We start from the raw sequence: 19,799 nt of genomic DNA, 5'->3' as shown, positions 1-19,799 counted from the left end.
CAGGAGAATCGCTTAAACTCGGGAGGCGGAGGTTGCAGTAAGCCGAGATCGCGCCACTGCACTCCAGCCTGGCAACAGAGTGAGACTTCATCTCAAAAAAAAAAAAAAAGAGAGAATCAAAAGGAAATGAATTTGCCAGCAGACAGAATCCTAAAATTCTTTGTGGCATAGGAACTCTTACAAGCCATCTCAAACCAGGGAAAGAATCACTATATCACATCAATTCTAAGACTCACACTTACTCTAAGACTCACAAGTTATTCATATTTTGATACTTCTGACATCTTAAATACTTAATACAATATAGTAGTTGGGGAATAAACTGTGACAGATTTACTCTAACATACCAAACTTCACTTAATGATTTTAGTGGAGCTAGTCATAGATTCTTTGCATCTCCTGATGTCTGTCTCCTTATATTTACCACTTTGTCCATTAACAATTTGTTCTCTCTCCTTAACTACCCCACTGTGATTCTTGCCTCTGCTTCTGTCTTTTCACCACCCCCAAAGCTGTGCCTCTGTTTCCTTTCTACTGAGAAGGCAGACTGCTTGTGCTCTCCTTTGGACCAGTGACTATAGCAGCACTGACAGAAATAGCCTTCTCCACAGTCCCTGGTCATATGAGCACTCCTTCCATGGCCCATGCACATACAGGGCCCACTGTGGCTTCTCTCCCAGTCTTGGCAAGTTTGCCTCTGCCTGATGTCATGGCACATTTCCCCCAAAGGCATTACTGACCCTGTTAGATTATACTAACTATGACTCTCTTTTGAAGGAGAAAGACCAGAACAGTTCCAAGGAAATATACTTTGAAGGCTTATAAAAATGTTAACTAGATTGATACTCATAATGATACTACTTTAAGAGGTATCCAAGGGCTATTCCCAGATTTTGAGATTCTTCTGTTTTTTGTTTTGTTTTGTTTTGTTTTGTTTTTTTACAGTAGGACTTGATTTTGCATTGGTCAGTATTCTTTGGCCTTGTTCTAAATCCATCTGGGAATTTATAGCTGGTAAAATAGTAAAATACTAGAGAGTTACGGTTTCTAAGTTTGCTAAGGCATGTGACTGTGTAAGCCAAGTAAACCTTTCCCAGAAGGAACCATGTGAAACTTAGAGATTGGGTAGTCAGACAGTGCATTCTCCCTGCTTGTAGGTACTGGGATGCTGCTGCTAGCGGAAGCAGTGAGAGGATGTGAGTGAAAGCTAGCAAGACAGAGGAGTGAAGAGAGCAGTGAGTCTCCAAATCAGAAATCAAATGATAGCCTCGTCCATCTAGCTCTATCACCGGGACATATCTTAGCCTTGAATGGAACTCCTTCCCTCAGATAGGTTAGGATCAAACTGAAAGTTGATAGGCCATGGGGGAAAGGTTTCATTTACTACAGTGTGGCCTGAATCCTGGAGGCTCATAGTCTTAGGAAAATATAGATTATAGGAGACTCCAAAAATATTTGCTTTTCATTTGGGAGCAAAGTTTTGGATTGGAATTCTGCTTGAGTAAACAGAACAGAAAGTTTAGTAGAGAATAACACAACCTATCACAAATTTTATGTCTAGCCTTGATGAATCCAGTTTTTTCTTGTAGTCTGACAAAACAGATGGGCAGAGTACGGTCCCAGGCACTCTATGATTGGTATTCTCATAGTCAGATGATCAGAGGATTAATAAGCAGAAAATCAAGCATTTTCAGTTAGACTACAATTTGCCATAATCTTCTCACTACTTTCTCTTCTTAGGCAATTTCAGAACTGGTCAGCCCAGACATCTTCATGCAGTCTCACTTGGAAAATGCAATTTCAGTCAAAGAAATTGTCACTGAAATTGAGTCCATCAGTCAAGGAGTTGGACAGATTCAACTGAAAGGAGACATCTTATCCAACCCGTGCCATACACCAAAGAAGAACAGCATCCATGAGCTGCTCTTTGAGAGGGCCCAGACCCCAGAGAACAAACCTGGACATCTGGAGCAAGACGAGGGCTCCTGCACAGCCCAGCCTGAACTAGCCAAAGACTCAGGGATGTGCAACCCAGAAGGCTGCCTAACCACACGCTCATCTACAGCAGACTTGGAAGAAGGGGAACCAGCTGAGGGGGAACAAGAGCTCCAGGGCTCAGGGATGCACCCAGGTGCCAAGTGGTACCCTGGGTCTGTGAGGCGAGCCACCTTGGAGTTTGAAGAGCGCTTACGGCAGGAGCAAGAGCATCATGGTGCTGCCTCAACATGTACCTCATTGTCCACTCGTAAGAATTCAAAGAATGATTCTTCTGTGGCAGACCTGGCACCAAAAGGGAAGAGTGATGAAGCCACCCCAGAACATTCATTTGTCCCCAGGGAACCAGAGATGAGCAAAGGCAAAGGGAAATACAGTGGGCCTGAGGCTGGCTCACTGTCCCATTCTGAGCAGAATGCCACTGTTCCAGCTCCCAAGGTGCTGGGGTTTGACCACTTGCCAGCTCCTCAGGAGGGCCCAGGGTCGGATACTGGAACACAGCAGGAAGGAGTCCTGAAGGATCTGAGGACTGTGATTCCATACCAGGAGTCTGAGACACAGGCAGTCCCTCTTCGCCTTCCCAAGAGGGTAGAAATCATTGAGTATACCCACACAGTTACATCACCCAATCACACTGGGCCAGGGAGTGAAATAGCCACCGGCGAGAAGAGCGGAGAGCAAGGACTAAGGAAAGTGAACGTGGAAAAATCTGTCACTGTGCTCTGCACACTGGATGAAAATCTAAACAGGACTCTGGACCCCAACCAGGTTTCTCTGCACCCCCAAGTGCTACCTCCGCCTCATTCTTCCTCTCCTGAGCACAACAGGCCCACTGACCACCGGACCTCCACGCTGAGTAGCCCTGAAGACAGAGGCAGCAGCCTGTCAACAGCCCTGGAGACAGCGGCACCTTTTGTCAGTCATACAACCCACTTACTGTCTGCCAGTTTGGATTACCTGCATCCCCAGACTATGGTTCACCTGGAGGGCTTCACAGAGCAGAGCAGCACCACAGATGAGCCCTCTGCAGAACAGGTTAGCTGGGAAGAAAGTCAGGACAGCCCTCTCTCCAGTGGCAGTGAGGTGCCATATAAGGACTCCCAGCTGAGTAGCGCAGACCTAAGTTTAATTAGCAAACTTGGTGACAACACTGGGGAGTTACAGGAGAAACTGGACCCATTGCCTGTAGCCTGTCGACTACCACATAGCACTAGTAGTGAAAACATAAATGGTCTCAGCCACAGCCCCGGTGTGGTGAAGGAGCGTGCTAAAGAAATCGAGTCTCGAGTGGTTTTCCAGGCAGGGCTCACCAAACCATCCCAAATGAGGCGCTCAGCTTCTCTCGCCAAATTAGGTTACTTGGACCTCTGTAAAGACTGCTTACCAGAGAGGGAGCCTGCCTCCTGTGAATCCCCTCATCTCAAACTGCTTCAGCCTTTCCTCAGAACAGACTCAGGCATGCATGCCATGGAGGACCAAGAGTCCCTAGAAAACCCAGGTGCCCCCCACAACCCAGAACCCACCAAGTATTTTGTAGAACAGCTCACAACAACAGAGTGTATTGTGCAGAGCAAGCCAGTGGAGAGGCCCCTTGTGCAGTATGCCAAAGAATTTGGTTCCAGTCAGCAGTGTTTGCTTCCCAGGGCAGGACCTGAATTGACTAGTTCTGAAGGAGGCCTTCCCATGCTACAGACCCAGGGACTGCAGTGTGCATGCCCAGCTCCAGGGCTGGCCGTGGCACCCCGTCAGCAACACGGCAGAACTCACCCCCTTAGGAGACTGAAAAAGGCAAATGACAAAAAACGGACAACCAACCCCTTCTATAATACCATGTGATTCTGAGCCTACACATGTGACTTTCTAGAAGAAATGTTTGTAAAAGGGGCAGGTGTAATATGTAAGGAACATGCACTTTATTGGTTAATTTTATAATATTTTGGTCATTTTACTGTTTCTGGCGCATGCAGGGTTTGGGTTTTCAGTGTGTATGTGTGTGTATATGTAAGGGGAAAGAGAGCTTGATCTGGATGGCAAGACCGTTTATCATTTTTTATTTAAAAAAAATCAAACCTCAAAAAAGTCATTTTCAGAGAACACCTTTATCAAAGGCAAATTGCTGTTTTTCAGTCAGCTGCCACCTGCCTCTCATTTTGCCCTCTGAGAAAAGGCATGGTTCCTTGATTGAGGGAAGGAAACAGATTCGGAGGAAATTACTTGGAGATAAAGCTGGGAATTGGAAATGTTCCCCTGCCTTTGTGATGATGGTTTGGTTTCCAGACCTAAGGCATCGAATGGGCTAAAGGGCAGCCAGAAGTCAGAGGGCTCTCAGCCTTTGTCCAGCCGCAGCCCTTTAGAGTTCCTGAAGGAGGCAGGTTCCGCTTTGCTTTAAAAGAGGATCTTCTGGTATTCCAGAGTGTATCATTACAGTAAGGCATGATAATGGCCAGCTCTGCAAATTTATCATATAGTTTCTTCCCCAAGAAAATTATTTTTGAAATTAAAACAGGACCCCAAATCCAAGTGGTCTTCTGTAGAGGAAAGCATGATAAGAGGAGGAAGACATAAAGTTGGGGGTGGAGAGGCTGCTGCCCAGAAACTGCTGGGTTGGTGGATCCACACAGATGGGCATCTTGGCTCTCCCTACCAGAAAAATGTGCCTGCAGTGTCCTCCCAACTGAAAACAACAGTGACATGTTTGAAAAGCAGCAATCGAAAGTCAGTGTGTTCTTGTAAAATGAATACGTATGTAGGGTTTTAACCCTTCCATTACTTGAATAATTCTTTGGGCCTTCTGAGTTTAATGGCCATATTTTCTTCCAGTTTATTTTCCTTCCCCATGCTGTTGTCCCCATGCTGCCTATTTTTTTAAATTTCATAGATTATATTTGAATTGTTAACATTACATATGTTTAACATCCATTGAATGCAATATTTTATTTTCGGTATTATCACTGTTAACACTTTTTTTTCCTTTTCCTGGAAGGTTTGTCATTTCTCTAAAGTTTGTACACAGTATTTATGTACATAATATTGTCACTGTCTTACAGCGTCTTGTTGTTCATTATGTAGGGTATTTTTGATTTATTCTTTTTAAGAAGGAGTAGAGTTGCAACTGGAAAACACACAGACACCAGAAATAAAACTGTTGGGTGTTGATAGGAATCTGTACAGTATGTTGATGGTGGTTGTAGTTGTTTAAATGGAGACTTCTAATCACCAGCTCCTGCCAAATTATGCATTAGTAACTTCTTCCTCAGAGACACCCCTAAAGGCTCCCATTAGGTTACAGCGTGACTGAAAGCTGATTTCTTTCTGAGACTGAAATCCCAGAACATTGTTTGCCAGTATCTCAACCACAACCAGGAAGTATATGTGAGTTGCTCAGAGTGGAAGCTTCTAGTGGAGGCTGAAGGCCACAGGGGAGGCCTCAGCCAGGGGCAAGTGCCCACAGTGACTCCATTTAGGATGCTGTCGCTTTGCTACTGTTGTGGAGATCCTTAACGCAGCAGCACCTGCCATAAACAAGCCTCTTGTAGCTTCTTACAGAAGACAGATTTAGTCTAGCATGAAACACCTCTGCAGCTCATTAAAACTGAAGAGGCTTGCAGATTTGCTTTCTGTTAGCTTTCGTTGATGTCCACATTACTGAGGATTGACTGAGTACAGACTGGAGACAGGTTTTTGGCTCGTCACAACACTGAAGAGGAAAATACAAATGCACAGACTGTCAGCATGATGTCAGAGGCCAGAGTTTGGTGGGGGCAGATGGCAGGGTAACCCAAAAGATGCAGAAAAGGTAGACAGGGCCACTGGGGCTTAAGAGGAGCTGTGAAGTTGTGTGGAAGCCGAGGTTGGGTCTGACATCACAGGAGGCGGGTTGGACAGAAACCACTTGCTAAAAGCATCTTTATGGTGTAGTGATTATGTGTATCCTGTGCTGTTGCTCAGTAGTTTCCTTGAATGTTCAAGTATATCATCCACACAGTTTTGTGATTCCTGGATATTTGTGTGTTGTAAAGTGTTTTGTTAGGTGGTATGAACTAATGTGAAGAGGCTTGAGACAGGGTTATGGATTTCCAGGGCTCTTCCATCTAGAATGCCCTGCCTTCTTGAAGCAGTTCCACCACCAATATGATGGGGAAGGGCAGGAAATTGTGGCAGAGTGGGGAGAGGATTTGCCTGGAAGTTAAGAGAGTGGCATCCACTCATGGTAACCCCTTACCATGATGACATCCCACACACTAAGAGGTACAAGCAGGACCAGAGTTTTGGACTTTTCCCTCTTCTCCCCTCCACTGTGTTTAATGTTCACTCATTGCATTAAATAACAACAAAGATGGGACAAAACCCACTAATGCTGTGGGGAAAAAAATTTTTTCAGAGCAAAGGAAAGTCTTTCTGCCTTTTTATAATTACATTTTTTTTATCGTTTAATTTACCTGCCTAAATAAACATCTTCTACAGAGTGTCTGTAATTCAGCCATGCCAAGGAGTGTTTGCCAGCCTTTTCAGACTCCCAGAATTGGGTGTTCCTGGGTTATTTACACAGCTGAGCAGTGTCCAGGGGAGGTGCGTAATGAACTGTCAAGGACTTTGCAGACTGTCTTCTCTTCAGACTCTTTTATAATCTCCAGTGGCCTCTTTCCCTTTTCTTCTGTGCATGGAAAGCCCAGACCTGAAAGAGCAGATAGACTGGCAAAGATGAATAGGAAACACTTTGACTCTTGCCCAGTGTCTACCTCTCTCTCTCTCTCTCTCTCTCTCTCTCTCTCTTTCTCTTTCTCTCAACCACCAATAGACTCTCACTTATTTTGGAGGAGTGTGTGTGCATGTGTACACATATGTACATATGTAAAAAGAGTTGATGTTTTGATGCATGGGGTAAAAGCTCCAGAAGCATACAGAACTTGAGCTAAACCTGGTCAGTAGAAAGGGAAACCCCAACCTTTCTTGATTTTTGGAAACACCCAGGAGTAATGGATACTCTAGTAGACATGTGGTACTATAGTACTGTAATACTCATCTCTCCTCATTTTAATTGCCTTTCAGATTCTAAATGTTTGGGATCATTCCTATCATCTCAGTCTCTTCAGGATCTTTAGTATTTTCCTGGTTCTGAGGAGGCTTGAGACAGGGTTATGGATTTCTTGATTCTGTCTTTATCCCTACTGATAGTTCCTCTTTCTAATTTTCTAACTACCCACAGCTCCAAGGACAGCCTGAAGATCTCAGTGCCCCAGGCTTTGAGCCCCCTGCTCACAGGCCCCAGACAGATGCTGTTGGGTAAACCCAAAGCTTCCTATGAGAAGCTTCTGAGATGTAGCAGGTCACAGAAGTGTTCACCTGTTTCATCTGAGGATTTCAGTTCTGAAGTGATCTAGGCATGTTTGGTAAAAATGTTTTTGTGAGAGTTCTTTTTTTAAGAACGCATTATGCAAAAAGTCACTTTTAAGGGCATTTAAAAATTTTTAAATAAAGCCATTCTTTGGCTTTTTTGGACTATTTGTGGATACTTTGTTTACATTTTGAATATTAAAATGTGCATCATCCTGTCGGCCACACAGTCCTGCAGGCATCAGTGCCCTAGCTGTCCTGTGAGTCCTCATGCAGAGCAGTGCCATCATGGTCAGCCCTTGTGAATAAGTGGGTATACCCTGAAGCTGACTTCCATCTATGTCCTGCCCTCCCATCCAGCACTCTCTATGGAAATAGTTGTCATTTCCTCAGTGATGGTGTGTCTTATAGTGATGGTTGTAATGGTGAATGGCTAGTGTCATTTTAATTTTGTTTTGCTTTTGATGGTGGATAAGATGAAATTTTAGCTGTTTCAGCATCAGTCCAACTTAAAAGCATCTTGGACTTTGTTTTCCCTTCCTAACTAAAAGATCAAGGCATGTATTAGACACAAGCATATTTGCTGTCTCAACTCCTCTGACACCCATATTAGGAAAAGGCCTGCCACCAAAGCAGGAAGCTGCACACTCCTAACCCTTCTCCCAGGGTGTGGGGTCCCTTGACGCCATGAAGAGCTATTGCAAGGTGCTTCTGTACTTTTCCAGCCTGGAAATGGAGGGTGACTAGCCCTGGTTCCTGCTATGAGAAGATAACCAGCCTCATTTTCTCAGTGCCCCAGAGATCTAGGATAGGATTTCTAAACTGGAATCATCCTTAATCAGCTTGAAGATCCCCTAAGAGGCATTTGACTGGTGCTGCCATCTGTGTCCTCAAAGCAATGCTGGTGGCAGCGTCCTGTGTACACGTGCAGAGCTAATACCCAAACTAAAAACTGGGTAACTGGCCCTGAAGTGCTTGTAAGCCCACAGGGAAATGTTTGAATTTTACGTTTTGTTGGGTTTGGGTTTGCTTGGCATATCTAAAGGTGCCTTTTCTTTTCTTTTCTTTTCTTTTTTTTTCTTTCTGCTTTGTTTTGCAGGACTTGTTCTAACGTGGAAAACAAGTCCAGAAGACTCCTTCTGACTGTTACCTTTGCCCCAAGCCACCCCAAACTTTTATGCTCACATTTTATTAAAGCAGGTGCTCCCTGGAATCTCTGGGACCTTTTTGAGGCATTTGAAGCAGAATATAGAGTGGTCTCATCTCCTTCCTTAATCTTCCTGGTGGTTGGGATGTTCCACTTGTATCATAGATTTTTTTATTACTGATGTGCTCCGCTGTTTTTAAATGTGAACTTGTGCGCAAATGTGCAGATTCAATGTTCTTGTTACAGATTGAATAAATTTTTATTTTGAAGATGAAACGTGTACTTCATCAGATGCAATAAAGGAGGGAGGTGCTGGAGAAGGAGGGAGGGTCAGAAGAAGAAACACAGTGAACGGCAGTAGTTTTCAATGATTGATCCCAATCATGTCACCCTGAAGAGAGAGCTGAGCCCCCAAAAATAAATGAAACACAGCCCACTGAAAAATTTCTAGAAATGGGACATGAACATCTTGAGATATTTAGTGGTGCCATTCATCACATACAAGGCAGGGCTATCATCTAGGAAGAGCTCAGTTTCAGTTCCCAATTGCTAACAAAATTTGCTGAAGTTCCCCCCGCTCCCCCGCCAAAAGAGAAAAAACTGCTTTGAACTAAAGTCAGCCTGCTTCATTCTGAATCATCCATATCAAGTGGGAGGCGCACAGTGCTGGTCTTTAGCTGGAGTGCATGATGGTGAAGGTAAGGTCTTTCACCCTGGGATCCCTGACCAATCTAGATAAGCTCAGTCTTGGTTTTCTAGCCAAAGCAGATGGACCAAATCATGGCTAAGTTGCCAGCTACCTCATCCAGAAAATGGCTTCCTAAAAGATGAAATCCATGACTGTCTTCTATGGATTGCCGTTCAGAGCTAACAGTTCAAAAGGGAGGCACGAAGCCCAAGTAGCTCCTTTCCTTGATTGGTTCTTCTTGCCTTAACTCTGCCCACTCACAGCTCTGCCAGGCCTTGGCAGCCAGAAGAAGGCTAGAGGGTAGGGCTGAGCTACGCCAGGCCCAAGCAAATATCTGAATCCCTGTACTCAGAAAGCACCACCCTTCCTAGATGATGGAACTGAAGGGAGCATGCATTGAAGGATTCCTGCTTCCTAGTCCCAAGCCCTTCCCTCTAGAAGGGAGTCTCTTGTTCTCTTTAAAGAGCAGGAGGGTGGGGTAGGGGAAATGCCGTTTCAGAGGAGGCAGCACATAAAATCCCTACTCTGCTAAGGAGTGGCGCAGAGTTGGAAAGAATCTGACCCAATCCTGTTCAGAGAGCTGTAAAAATATGGCGATTGAGCCAGGACTGGAACCAGTTTTTTAATTCATTCCAGGCATCCTTCCCTCTGTGCCACACAGTATAAACTCTGTTACGCTTTAGCTCAGCACTTGTGAGATAAAGTGGCACTGTCCTTCAGGGAGAGAGAGAAATGCGTGCTGCTGAAAGGCATGGACCAGATGCCAGACCACGTGGGTAAGAATCATAGCTACATCAACTACCTGTTGAGGTTGTGATGGGTAAGTCACCTAACCTCTTTGTGGCTCAATTTCCTCAACTGTTAAATAGGGATAATAACAGTACCCACCTTAGAGGATTGTTTTTTGTTTGTGTGTGTGTGTGTGTTTTGAGACAGAGTCTCACTCTGTCACCCAGGCTGGAGTGCAGTGGCACGATCTCAGCTCACTGCAACCTCCGCCTCCCAAGTTCAAGCAATTCTTGTGTCTCAGCCTCCTGAGTAGCTGGGATTACAGGTGTGCACCACCACACCTAGCTAATTTTTGTATTTTTAGTAGAGATGGAGTTTTGCCATGTTGGCCAGGCTGGTCTCAAACTCCTGACCTCAGGTAATCCACCTGCCTCAGCCTCCCGAAGTGCTGGGAGTACAGGCATTAGCCACCTGCGACCAGCCTAGAGGATTGTTGAGAGTATGAAATTAATACGTATAAAGTCCTTAGAACAGTGCCAGTGCCTAGCACATAAGCATGGGTTATTGTTGTAAAGGAGCAACTGAGTCACTCAGGTATTTTCCTCCTAATCATGTGCCTGGAATCTTTAGGTAAAAGAGAGATGACTCATGTACCCTCATACCCTGCCCCCGCACCCCTATGCCAGGAGTTATTTCTGGAGCACTCGTAACAGTTTTTTATTCTGTTCCCCTACAAGCCACTGGCTCTTGATTTGAGTCTGTCCCTACAAGCCACCTGGACTCTTCCTGAGAAACAAAGGAGCCTTGTGGGGCCCTTCATGGTTTCTACCACCTTCCCTCCCCTTTCTCCCCAGTGCTGGTATCTGCCCTCCGGAACGCTGTGTTCCATTCACTCGCTCCCAGGTGTGCCCTGGAGAGTGGGAAGGAATAACTGGTCCCAGATGCCCCTATGATCCGAGGGAAGAAATCCAGACAATGTGAAGACACTGGGTAGACTGGAGCTACGGGACTGGTTGGTCTTCACAGACTGTATTTTGATTAGTTTATCTTTAATCTCCTTGACCTCGGTCAGCATTCAGTTCTGTGGATATTGGGGGATATGGGGGAAGCTAACCTGGAACACAGTTGGGCACCAATTCAAACAAGGCCCAGAAAACATTAGGGGTCTGGCCTCTGGGCTGGCTTCTCTGACCCCTAAAATGTGACTAGAGACCTGTGCCAGCCTCTTCCCCCAGCATCTGGAGGGGAGGGAGTGTCAAGGTGGGTTCACTTTACACTCGGTCCTCTCCTTGGTCTTTCAGCTGCTTCCTGCCCTGGTCCATGGAATCCCCTCTAATGGGGTGAAATGCCTAGCACACAGCCAGCATTTTAGGTTTCTCAAATGATCGCTATTGCCATTCATAACAATAACATTCGCAGCCCGGTGTCGGGTGCCCTCGCACTTGCCCTAGATCAGCCTGGGACCTCATCCTCTAGGGCCTCTTTCCCCCAGGGAGGCCTGGACTTGCAGTCCCGCAGTCCCGGCCGGTCGGGACAGCTAAATTGGGAGCGCGATTGCGGCTGGAATGCGGGCGGAGGCACCTGATCTCGCACGGCTGCCGGCTCTAGGGGAGCACGCCCCCTCGCCGGTTCCCTCTCCAAGCGTCCTGCTCTGGGTCTGCGAACCCGAGCCTCCCCAGCTTATCCGGGAGTCACGGAGGGAGGGAAAGAGCGTGCGTACCCAGCACACAGCGGCACACTTACTTTTGATGCTTTTCCGAGGCCAGCGGAAGCTCGGAGCGCGGTCGGGGGCGCTCGACTTTCCCGCCGCTAGAGGGGGCGGGGCAACTTTGGTTCTGGCCCCGCCCCTAAGCTAGTCCCCACCCCCTCAGGTTGATGGCAGCAGCAGCTGGGGCTGCAGCGGCGCCGGGCCCTGGAGAGCCGCAGGCAGCGGCCTGAGTGTGGAGCCGGACACCCGGGTCCCAGATACTACGGACACCCGGAGAGCCGGCTCCTTCGCTCTGACGACTTCTTCGGCCCCCTACGCACTCGGGCCCCCTCCGCAGAGGATTCGCAGCGTGAGCGCCCCGCAGCCCGCTCAGGACCAGGTACCCAGCCCCCCACACGCGGCCGCCACCGCAGCCGGCGGAGCGGGCGGGGTCCCTGAGGGGCAGAGGTCTGCGCCCCCTCCCCCCGCGCCGCCAAATTCGGTTTCGGGCGGGGAGGACGTGGTGTCTATATTTGGCCAGCGCTCCCGGAGGGCGCAGACACCTCGTCTCGCAAGAACGCAGTGCTGGGGCAGGAGGCTGGAGGAGGGTGCGGGGAGGCCGGGCCTCAGGCTCGGGGCCGCAGACGTGTCTTGAAGGGCACGCGGATGCTGGGGCTGGGGTGGGGCAGGAGCTACTGGCTGGAGTACTCAGTGTGTCATCTAGAGAGGCCCTAGCTGGAGAAAAGGCACCACACCCTCCCCATCCCTGCAAATCTGGCCTGGCCGCGGAGGGGGCAGGGGTGGAGGATGGGGTTGAGGATCCCCCCCTAGAAGAGTTCACTAGGAAGAAGGCCCAGCCAGGGCAGGGGACCCAGAGGAGAAACCGGACAAGCGTATGGTAGGCAAAAGCCGGAAGACCATGATGAGGGCTCCCTGGAGAAGCCAGTGCAGAGAGGAGTGGGAGAAGAGGGACCCACCTCACTCTGTGCTGCCACCCGTCCACCCACAAGGCATGGGATGAAAACAGTAGCAGAAAGGACTCAGGTTGGCTGACAAGAGGAACTTCCCCCTTGGCAAATTTTTAGAAAAAGGCAAAACCCCATCTGCCTGAACTATTCCAGAGATGCAAGTTCGGGATCCTGTGGTGGTGCAGTCCTGGCCCCATACCTGGCTTTAAGCCAAGATCCAATGGTCAAGGCCTCTGCTTCTGGACAGGGTGCCTCTGGGAGCTACAATCACTTCCGTGAAGAGATGCTCATCAAGACTGTAGGAGTGGGGTTGGGGGGTGGGGGATGGGGGCGGGCAATGTGGCGTTGAGGCTCCTCCTAAAAACATTCCAACGTCCAGAAAGCTTTCAGTCCCTTAGGCTCCACAATCCCCTCAGCCTGGGTCTCTATGGAGAAGTCAGGCCCCAAATCCTAGCCCCTTACAGTAAACAGCATTTTACACAGCAAAATAACTTTCCCATACTCTGACCACCTTGAAGAAAGCTCCCTGCTTCTAGGACCAGACACTATATGGACTTATACCGGACTCCTGACCACATAACCCTTCTCATCAGCCACCCCCCCCCCACTCCTCCTCCCTCCCACAGCTCACAGGACTAAGGACCAAAGGCATTTCTGGGCACTGAGATCCTACCTCTCTGCCCGCAGCTATGAGCAGACGTGTGGTTCGGCAAAGCAAGTTCCGCCATGTGTTTGGGCAGGCAGCAAAGGCCGACCAGGCCTATGAGGACATCCGTGTGTCCAAGGTCACATGGGACAGCTCCTTCTGTGCCGTCAACCCCAAATTCCTGGCCATTATTGTGGAGGCTGGAGGCGGCGGTGCCTTCATCGTCCTGCCTCTGGCCAAGGTGAGAGACCAGGGAAAGGAAGCAAGTGGGAAGACACTGGCTGGGGCCCCTGGGAACTCCCAAGGCAGCCTGTGTTCTCACCTAGTTGCATTCCACAGTCAGGAGAAGTGTCTGTGTGGATTGTCTCCTCCCTATTCCCCAAGCCCTCAAGGACCAGAGGGGAGGCCACCCCACCCCACCCTAACATCAGGGTGGCCTACTCCCACTCCGTAGCCCTCCCACCTCTCCACGCACCACCCCATTCCCAGCAGGGACCAGGAGGGGAGCCGGGTGATGGAGATGGTTGGGACACAGCACAGCCAAGCCTGGCCAGATTCCATCACTGCCTCTCCTAATGCCGCATCCCCTCATGTTTTGGGTGTGGAAAACCTCCTCCCTAGCCCAAGATGACCATTTGATTAAGTCACATCTCAGAGCAGCAAACTGAGGACAGGGTCAGGCTCTATCCAAAGAGTCCCTGGCTACCTCCAAGGGCTCTTGCAGTGAAATAGAAAGAAAGGGAAGGGAAAGGAAGGGGAACATGATACATGAGGCCAGAGCCCTCCTTACCCTTAGGATGGGGACCAGGCAATGACTGCCATGTTAGCTTCATAACCTTAAGCCCCTTGGCCATCCACATCCCAAGGATGACTCCTCCCCACCCCCAAGGTATGACCCTGACCTGGATTCTGGCCCCTACACCTTGTTAGGGGAGGCTCCACAGGGGGCAGGGTCAGGAAGAGGCCTGACAAAGCAGTGACTCACCCTAGACAATGCAGACACCATCCTGGGACACAGGCCCCAGGGCTCAAATTTCAGCTGGAGCTGCCTCCTCCCCCAATATGTCTGCTCTTTCAGTACCACATAGCCACCCTCTCCCCCGCTGCCTGGTCTGGACTAGTGCCTGTCCCTGCAGAAGTCTCAGAACCCCCACAAGCAGCCTGTGAAGACCAAAAAATAGGTGGACCCCCAACTCCCATTTGGCGATAGTAGGCACCAGGAATGCTTGCTGCTTGTGGTTCCAAGGTGAAAGTGGTTCACAAGGAAGAGATCGGCCAAGGGAGGCCAGGAAAGGGCTGTCCAGCACTACACTATTACCTTACCTTGACCTCTTCCACCAGGAGAATCCCACAGACATTTCGATAGGAGAACGGGCTGAAGAACAGCCTCCTCCAAGTAGGTGTCTTTGGAAGCGCACTGGACTGGAAAGTTCAAATCTCAGCTCTATGAGTATCTTGTTGTGTGTCCTTGGTGAGGCCATCTTACCTCTCTGTGTCAGAATCCCTAATATTAAACTGTTTCACCTCTGCCTTCAGTAAAGTGCAGCAAGTGGACTGGATGGTGTTAGAAATGTGGAGAGGGATCTGCAAAAAGAAAATAGATAATAGGGAATTGAGGTGTAAGCAGATCTGCTACCCACCCCCTAAAAACCACATAGGAGAGTAGCCCCACATCTTCCTCTCCAACCCCTCAGACAGGGCGAGTGGATAAGAACTACCCACTGGTCACTGGGCACACTGCCCCTGTGCTGGATATTGACTGGTGTCCACACAATGACAATGTCATCGCCAGTGCCTCAGACGACACCACCATCATGGTAGGAGCCAGGGGGCTACTGCTGGGCAGTTGAGCAGGGGAGCAGGGAAGGCTGCCTCACCTGTGCTGGGGAAGGTGCTAAGGGTGGTAATAAGGGAGGTGCTTGGTCCCAGAGCCCTGCCCTGCCCAGCTCCCAGACTATTTTTAGCTACATGCCTACCCCTTCCCAGGATGCACTGCTTAGGACTAATTATAGCCATGGCCAACGTGGTGCCTGCAGAGCAGCAGGGCAGCGCTCTGAAGTCTCCCTGCTGGAGTGAATGGGAGGTCTCTGGAGAGCTGGCAGTGCCCCCTCCTGGCTCTCAGCATGCGCCACCACATCTTGCCCTGCATTTCACCCTTACCACTCAAGAGAGCCGGCAGGGAAGCACAGGGTGGCTCCTCATTCCACCCACCATATGCCTTTTCTTCCTACCCAGGTGTGGCAGATTCCAGACTATACCCCCATGCGCAACATTACGGAACCTATCATCACACTTGAGGGCCACTCCAAGCGTGTGGGCATCCTCTCCTGGCACCCTACTGCCAGGAATGTCCTGCTCAGTGCAGGTCTGGGGGCAAGGGAGGGGTCCCCCATAGATGGGTGGGTGGTGGCAAAGGCGGGACCCAGGTGACCATGCCTGGCCACTCTGGGCAGGTGGTGACAATATGATCATCATTTGGAATGTGGGCACCGGGGAGGTGCTGCTGAGCCTGGATGATATGCACCCAGACGTCATCCACAGTGTGTGCTGGAACAGCAACGGTAGCCTGCTAGCCACCACCTGCAAGGACAAGACCTTGCGCATCATTGACCCCAGAAAAGGCCAAGTGGTGGCGGTGAGTGCCTGGCCTAGCCACTCCCCAGCATCCCCTGACCAGTGGCCAGCTGTCAGCACCTTGTACCCACCATTATCAGAGCCCCTGGTCCTGGCTTTCACCTGTCACATCCCTGCTCCAGAGACTAGCCCTCTTCCCCCGTCTCTGCAACCACAGGTCTCTGCCCTAAGTAAGCCCCCAGCCTGCAATTCTCTGCCCGGCTCCTGTTCCCTCCCCTCCCTTGCATCTCAGAAGCTCAGAGAAGGGCTCCTCGCTTTGGGATTGAGGAGGGGAGAAGCTGGAAACTCCACCCTCCCACCAGAACCTGCATGAAACCTGAGCTCCCGGACCCCTCTCCTCTCAGCCGGCACCCAGACGCATCTTCCAGGATCTGGGGCCTGACACTGGCTCGAGGGCTGGCCCTTTCTCCTTGTGGACCCGCTGGGCGGGGGATGGGGGGCAACCCTCGCATGTTGCTTATCCCAGCCGGGTGCCCTGGGTGGGCGGAGGCCCTGGCCTCGCCGGCCTCAGTCTAACCTGGGGTGCGGGTGCGTGGGCCGCTTGCATGTCTGCGTGGAGCACAAGCGCCGAGCGCGGTCGGGCGGGCGCGCGGGCGCTCTAACCCACTAACCCCGCGAGCAGGAGAGAGCCCGGCCTCACGAGGGCGCCCGCCCGCTGCGGGCTGTCTTCACCGCAGACGGGAAGCTGCTCAGCACCGGCTTCAGCAGGATGAGTGAGCGGCAGCTCGCGCTCTGGGACCCGGTAGGCCAGGCCGCGCCGGGCGCGCTAGCTCGCTCCTTCGCTGGGTCCGCCGGTAGCGCCTTCCCTGGCTGTGGCTGGCGCCCAAGAGGCCCGAGCTGAGCGGGGAGCTCCCCGTTCAGGAAAAGCCTCGCTGCGACTCCGGGGAGCCAGCAGACACCCCTGCTCTAGGGATCGGCCTTTGAGCGCGCTTAAGGGTTCGGGATCGGCTGAGAGCCGCGTGCCTCCTGCTCTCTCCAGGCGCGGATGCTCTCCAGGTCAGGGGCCAGCCGTGGCCCCGCAGGAAGCTGAGTGCTTAGGCCCCTTTTGTCTCTTCCCCGCCTCCGCTCCTCCACCCCGGACACCCAAGTCAGCAAGCTGGTTGCTCGTCCCTCCATGCTGCTCAGAGCAGGCGGCTGGGTGATGTCCCTCCCTGTCTCCCCCCCCCCCCCCGGAGAGGTTTGCGGCCCACGAGGGGATGAGGCCCATGCGGGCCGTCTTCACGCGACAGGGCCATATCTTCACCACCGGCTTCACCCGCATGAGCCAGCGAGAGCTGGGCCTGTGGGACCCGGTAACGCAGCTGGAGGCTTGGGGTGTGTGCCCCGGGGACTGGCATCACGGGAGAGTGGCCAGGCGCCCCCCACCCGCAGGGCATGCCCACCTGGACAGGACTGAAGGCTGCTGCCACCTCTGCAGCGCCTGCCATTCTCACACCCACCCCTCTGCCCAGTTTTGCTGCGTCGCGTGAAGGATCCTGCGCTGGCGCCCCCACCTGGTGATGCCGAGTCCCTGGGGGTGGTTTGCTGTGACTGCATGCGGCGCGCAGCGGGTATATGTGCCCGGGAGGAGGAGCCATGTGCGCAGGGGAGGAGGAGAGACGTGCCCAGGGGAGGGGCCTGCAACTCTGGTCACTAGAGGTTTGGGGCATACGGTCTGGGAAGGCCAGGAAGCGTAAAGGGGCTTCTGGGGGTCCCGAAGTAGCACGGGAGGGTGGGGCAGGGCTGGTCACGCCTCCTGTACTCGGGCAGAACAACTTCGAGGAGCCAGTGGCACTGCAGGAGATGGACACAAGCAACGGGGTCCTATTGCCCTTTTACGATCCCGACTCCAGCATCGTCTACCTGTGTGGCAAGGTGCTCACGGCCGGGCAGGGAGAACACGGGGCTGGATGGAGATGTGGAGGGCCTTGTCCAGGCGCGCCCCTGAACCGACTGGTTTTGCAGGGCGACAGCAGCATTCGGTACTTTGAGATTACCGACGAGCCGCCTTTCGTGCACTACCTGAACACGTTCAGCAGCAAAGAGCCGCAGCGGGGCATGGGTTTCATGCCCAAAAGGGGACTGGATGTCAGCAAGTGTGAGATCGCCCGGTCAGCGGCCTTGGCCCCTCCCGAACACCTCCCCGCCTCTGTCCCCTACTCATGTCGGGTCCTAGCCACGGGGCTTCCCCAGTAATGCAGTGCTTTGGAAAAGGGGGACAGGGGGATAAGACAGTTCTGTTTCAGTGCCAGACCCACTGCTCACTAGCCTTACATTCTCAACTTCAGTCTTTTACTATAGAACCAATAATGTGTGTAATGTGCAATATGCATAGTAGGCGCTCAGCAAGTGTTGGCCTCCAATCCCCTTGGTCTTAGGAGAAGTTAAGGACGTGGAAGTCTGCGGGGGTGCTGAACCCTGCTCCCTTATAGGTTCTACAAGCTACACGAAAGAAAGTGTGAACCTATCATCATGACTGTGCCCCGCAAGGTGAGGGGCCGGGAGAAGGGTTGGGCAGGGCTACTAGGCGAAAGGGAGCGGAGCAGGCCCCGCACCCCTCTCACGCAGGTCCCCCTGTCCCATCCACCCCCGCAGTCAGACCTGTTCCAGGACGATCTGTACCCGGATACGCCGGGCCCGGAGCCGGCCCTAGAAGCGGACGAATGGCTATCCGGTCAGGACGCCGATCCCGTGCTCATTTCACTGAGGGACGGCTACGTGCCTCCGAAGCACCGCGAGCTCCGGGTCACGAAGCGCAACATCCTGGACGTGCGCCCGCCCTCCGTCCCCCGCCGCAGCCAGTCATCCAGCGACGCCCCCTTGTCGGTAAGATCGACCCTGCTGCACCCTGGCCCAATCTACATCTCCCCCTACCGCCCCTATACGACACGGCCTCTCCGTCCTCCGCCCCAGCAGCAGCACACCCTGGAGACGCTGCTGGAGGAGATCAAGGCCCTCCGCGAGCGGGTGCAGGCCCAGGAGCAGCGCATCACGGCTCTGGAGAACATGCTGTGCGAGCTGGTGGACGGCACGGACTAGCCCGGCGCGCCAGGCAGGCGGAGCGGGGCGGGGAGCACAAGCTCGGCCCCGCCCCAGCTATTGGTCCCGGACCCCGCCCTCTTGGGCTGGGGCCGGGGGCGGGACTGGGAGGGGAACTCCGCCCCTCGCGGGAGACCGCAACTCTTGGAGCACAGGGGAGACCCACGTCGGTCCGGCGGAGGCTGGACGGCGCGCCTCGTCTGGGACTCGGCTGGAACTGGCCTAGGGAGGTCTGGGGGGGAGGGGCCAGCAATGGTGCTGCACGGCGAGGTGGTGTCCCCTTTTGTCCTCTGCCCAGGGCAGGGAAAGTGCTTAGTATTTACGCGATGCTTGGGGACATTGGAGCCTGAGCTTGACCTCAGATAGGTGGCGATTTGATGGGTCCCCCCAGGCTGGGGAAAATGACAGCGCTTCTCCTAATCAGCTCACTGGTTTCCATTACCCTGAGTGGTAAACCAGATGGGCGTCACCCCAGTTCTGCAGACACATACACATCCCGTTTGCTGCAGAGCCGGACCCAGTGGTTACACCCACAGAGGTCTGTGGTAGAGAGCTCTCTTCCTTCTTTCCAGCGACAGGGGCGAGGGCGGCTTCCTCGCGGCACCCCCGCGGAGAAATCTTGAGAGAAGTGGCATGAGAAATTAGGTTCATCACAAATACACACACACTGCCCCCAACCCTCTGCTGTTACCTCTCTCAGAAAAACAAGACGTACTGAATGAAACATTTTACTAAGCGTTCAGTCTGTGCCTCCTGCATGGGTGGGAGTGAGGGGAACAAGACCCCCAGCCTCTGCAAATGCTACCCCCATGCTCCTGGGAGACCTGGCGATGCACTCCGGGGCTCAGGGCCCACCAGGCAGCCTCTTACCCTAGAGCTCTCCCCACTCTGAGGTTCAGAAGGACCCCAACCCACACCGTAGGCGTTCCCCCCAGTAAAGTCAGGTAGCAAAA

At 52.1% G+C, this 19,799-nt stretch overlaps 2 protein-coding genes and 1 long non-coding RNA gene across 18 annotated transcripts in view; 2 read left to right on the top strand and 1 right to left on the bottom strand.

The window, feature by feature from the left end:
• SSH2 (slingshot protein phosphatase 2) overlaps window positions 1-8,752 on the top strand; it is a 303,694-nt gene extending 294,942 nt beyond the window's left edge. For all 8 annotated transcript variants that reach the window (XM_021928216.2, XM_003912549.4, XM_003912550.4 and 5 more), the window contains one exon: window positions 1,741-8,752. In XM_021928216.2, coding sequence (XP_021783908.1) covers window positions 1,741-3,831 — 2,091 coding nt within the window. In that variant the 3' untranslated portion in view covers window positions 3,832-8,752. The remainder of the gene's footprint in view (window positions 1-1,740) is intronic.
• Window positions 8,372-11,714, bottom strand: LOC110741542. Its single transcript, XR_004179273.1, has 2 exons — window positions 11,637-11,714; window positions 8,372-8,788 (listed from the first exon to the last, which is right to left on the bottom strand). It is a non-coding gene; the product is annotated as an uncharacterized LOC110741542 (long non-coding RNA).
• A 50-nt stretch (window positions 11,715-11,764) lies between these two features.
• CORO6 (coronin 6) lies at window positions 11,765-19,799 on the top strand. 9 transcript variants are annotated; one of them, XM_031657023.1, is made up of 11 exons: window positions 11,765-11,980; window positions 13,175-13,435; window positions 14,889-15,011; window positions 15,430-15,559; window positions 15,648-15,827; window positions 16,999-17,120; window positions 17,578-17,682; window positions 17,773-17,918; window positions 18,240-18,297; window positions 18,403-18,633; window positions 18,724-19,577. In XM_031657023.1, exons 2-11 carry the CDS (start codon window positions 13,238-13,240, stop codon window positions 18,844-18,846), a joined length of 1,416 nt encoding a protein of 471 aa, XP_031512883.1. In that variant the 5' UTR covers window positions 11,765-11,980; window positions 13,175-13,237; the 3' UTR covers window positions 18,847-19,577. The 9 variants fall into 9 exon arrangements, with proteins under 9 accessions (XP_031512883.1, XP_031512881.1, XP_031512884.1 ...); XM_031657021.1 differs by having other exon boundaries at window positions 18,721-19,577; XM_031657022.1 differs by having other exon boundaries at window positions 11,795-11,980; window positions 13,236-13,435; window positions 18,721-19,577.

Source organism: Papio anubis, chromosome 17, assembly GCF_008728515.1.
Source record: "Papio anubis isolate 15944 chromosome 17, Panubis1.0, whole genome shotgun sequence".
Taxonomy (NCBI): Eukaryota; Metazoa; Chordata; class Mammalia; order Primates; family Cercopithecidae; genus Papio; species Papio anubis.
Note: the sequence above shows the minus strand (reverse complement) of the source record. Positions and strands in the feature narration are given on the sequence as shown.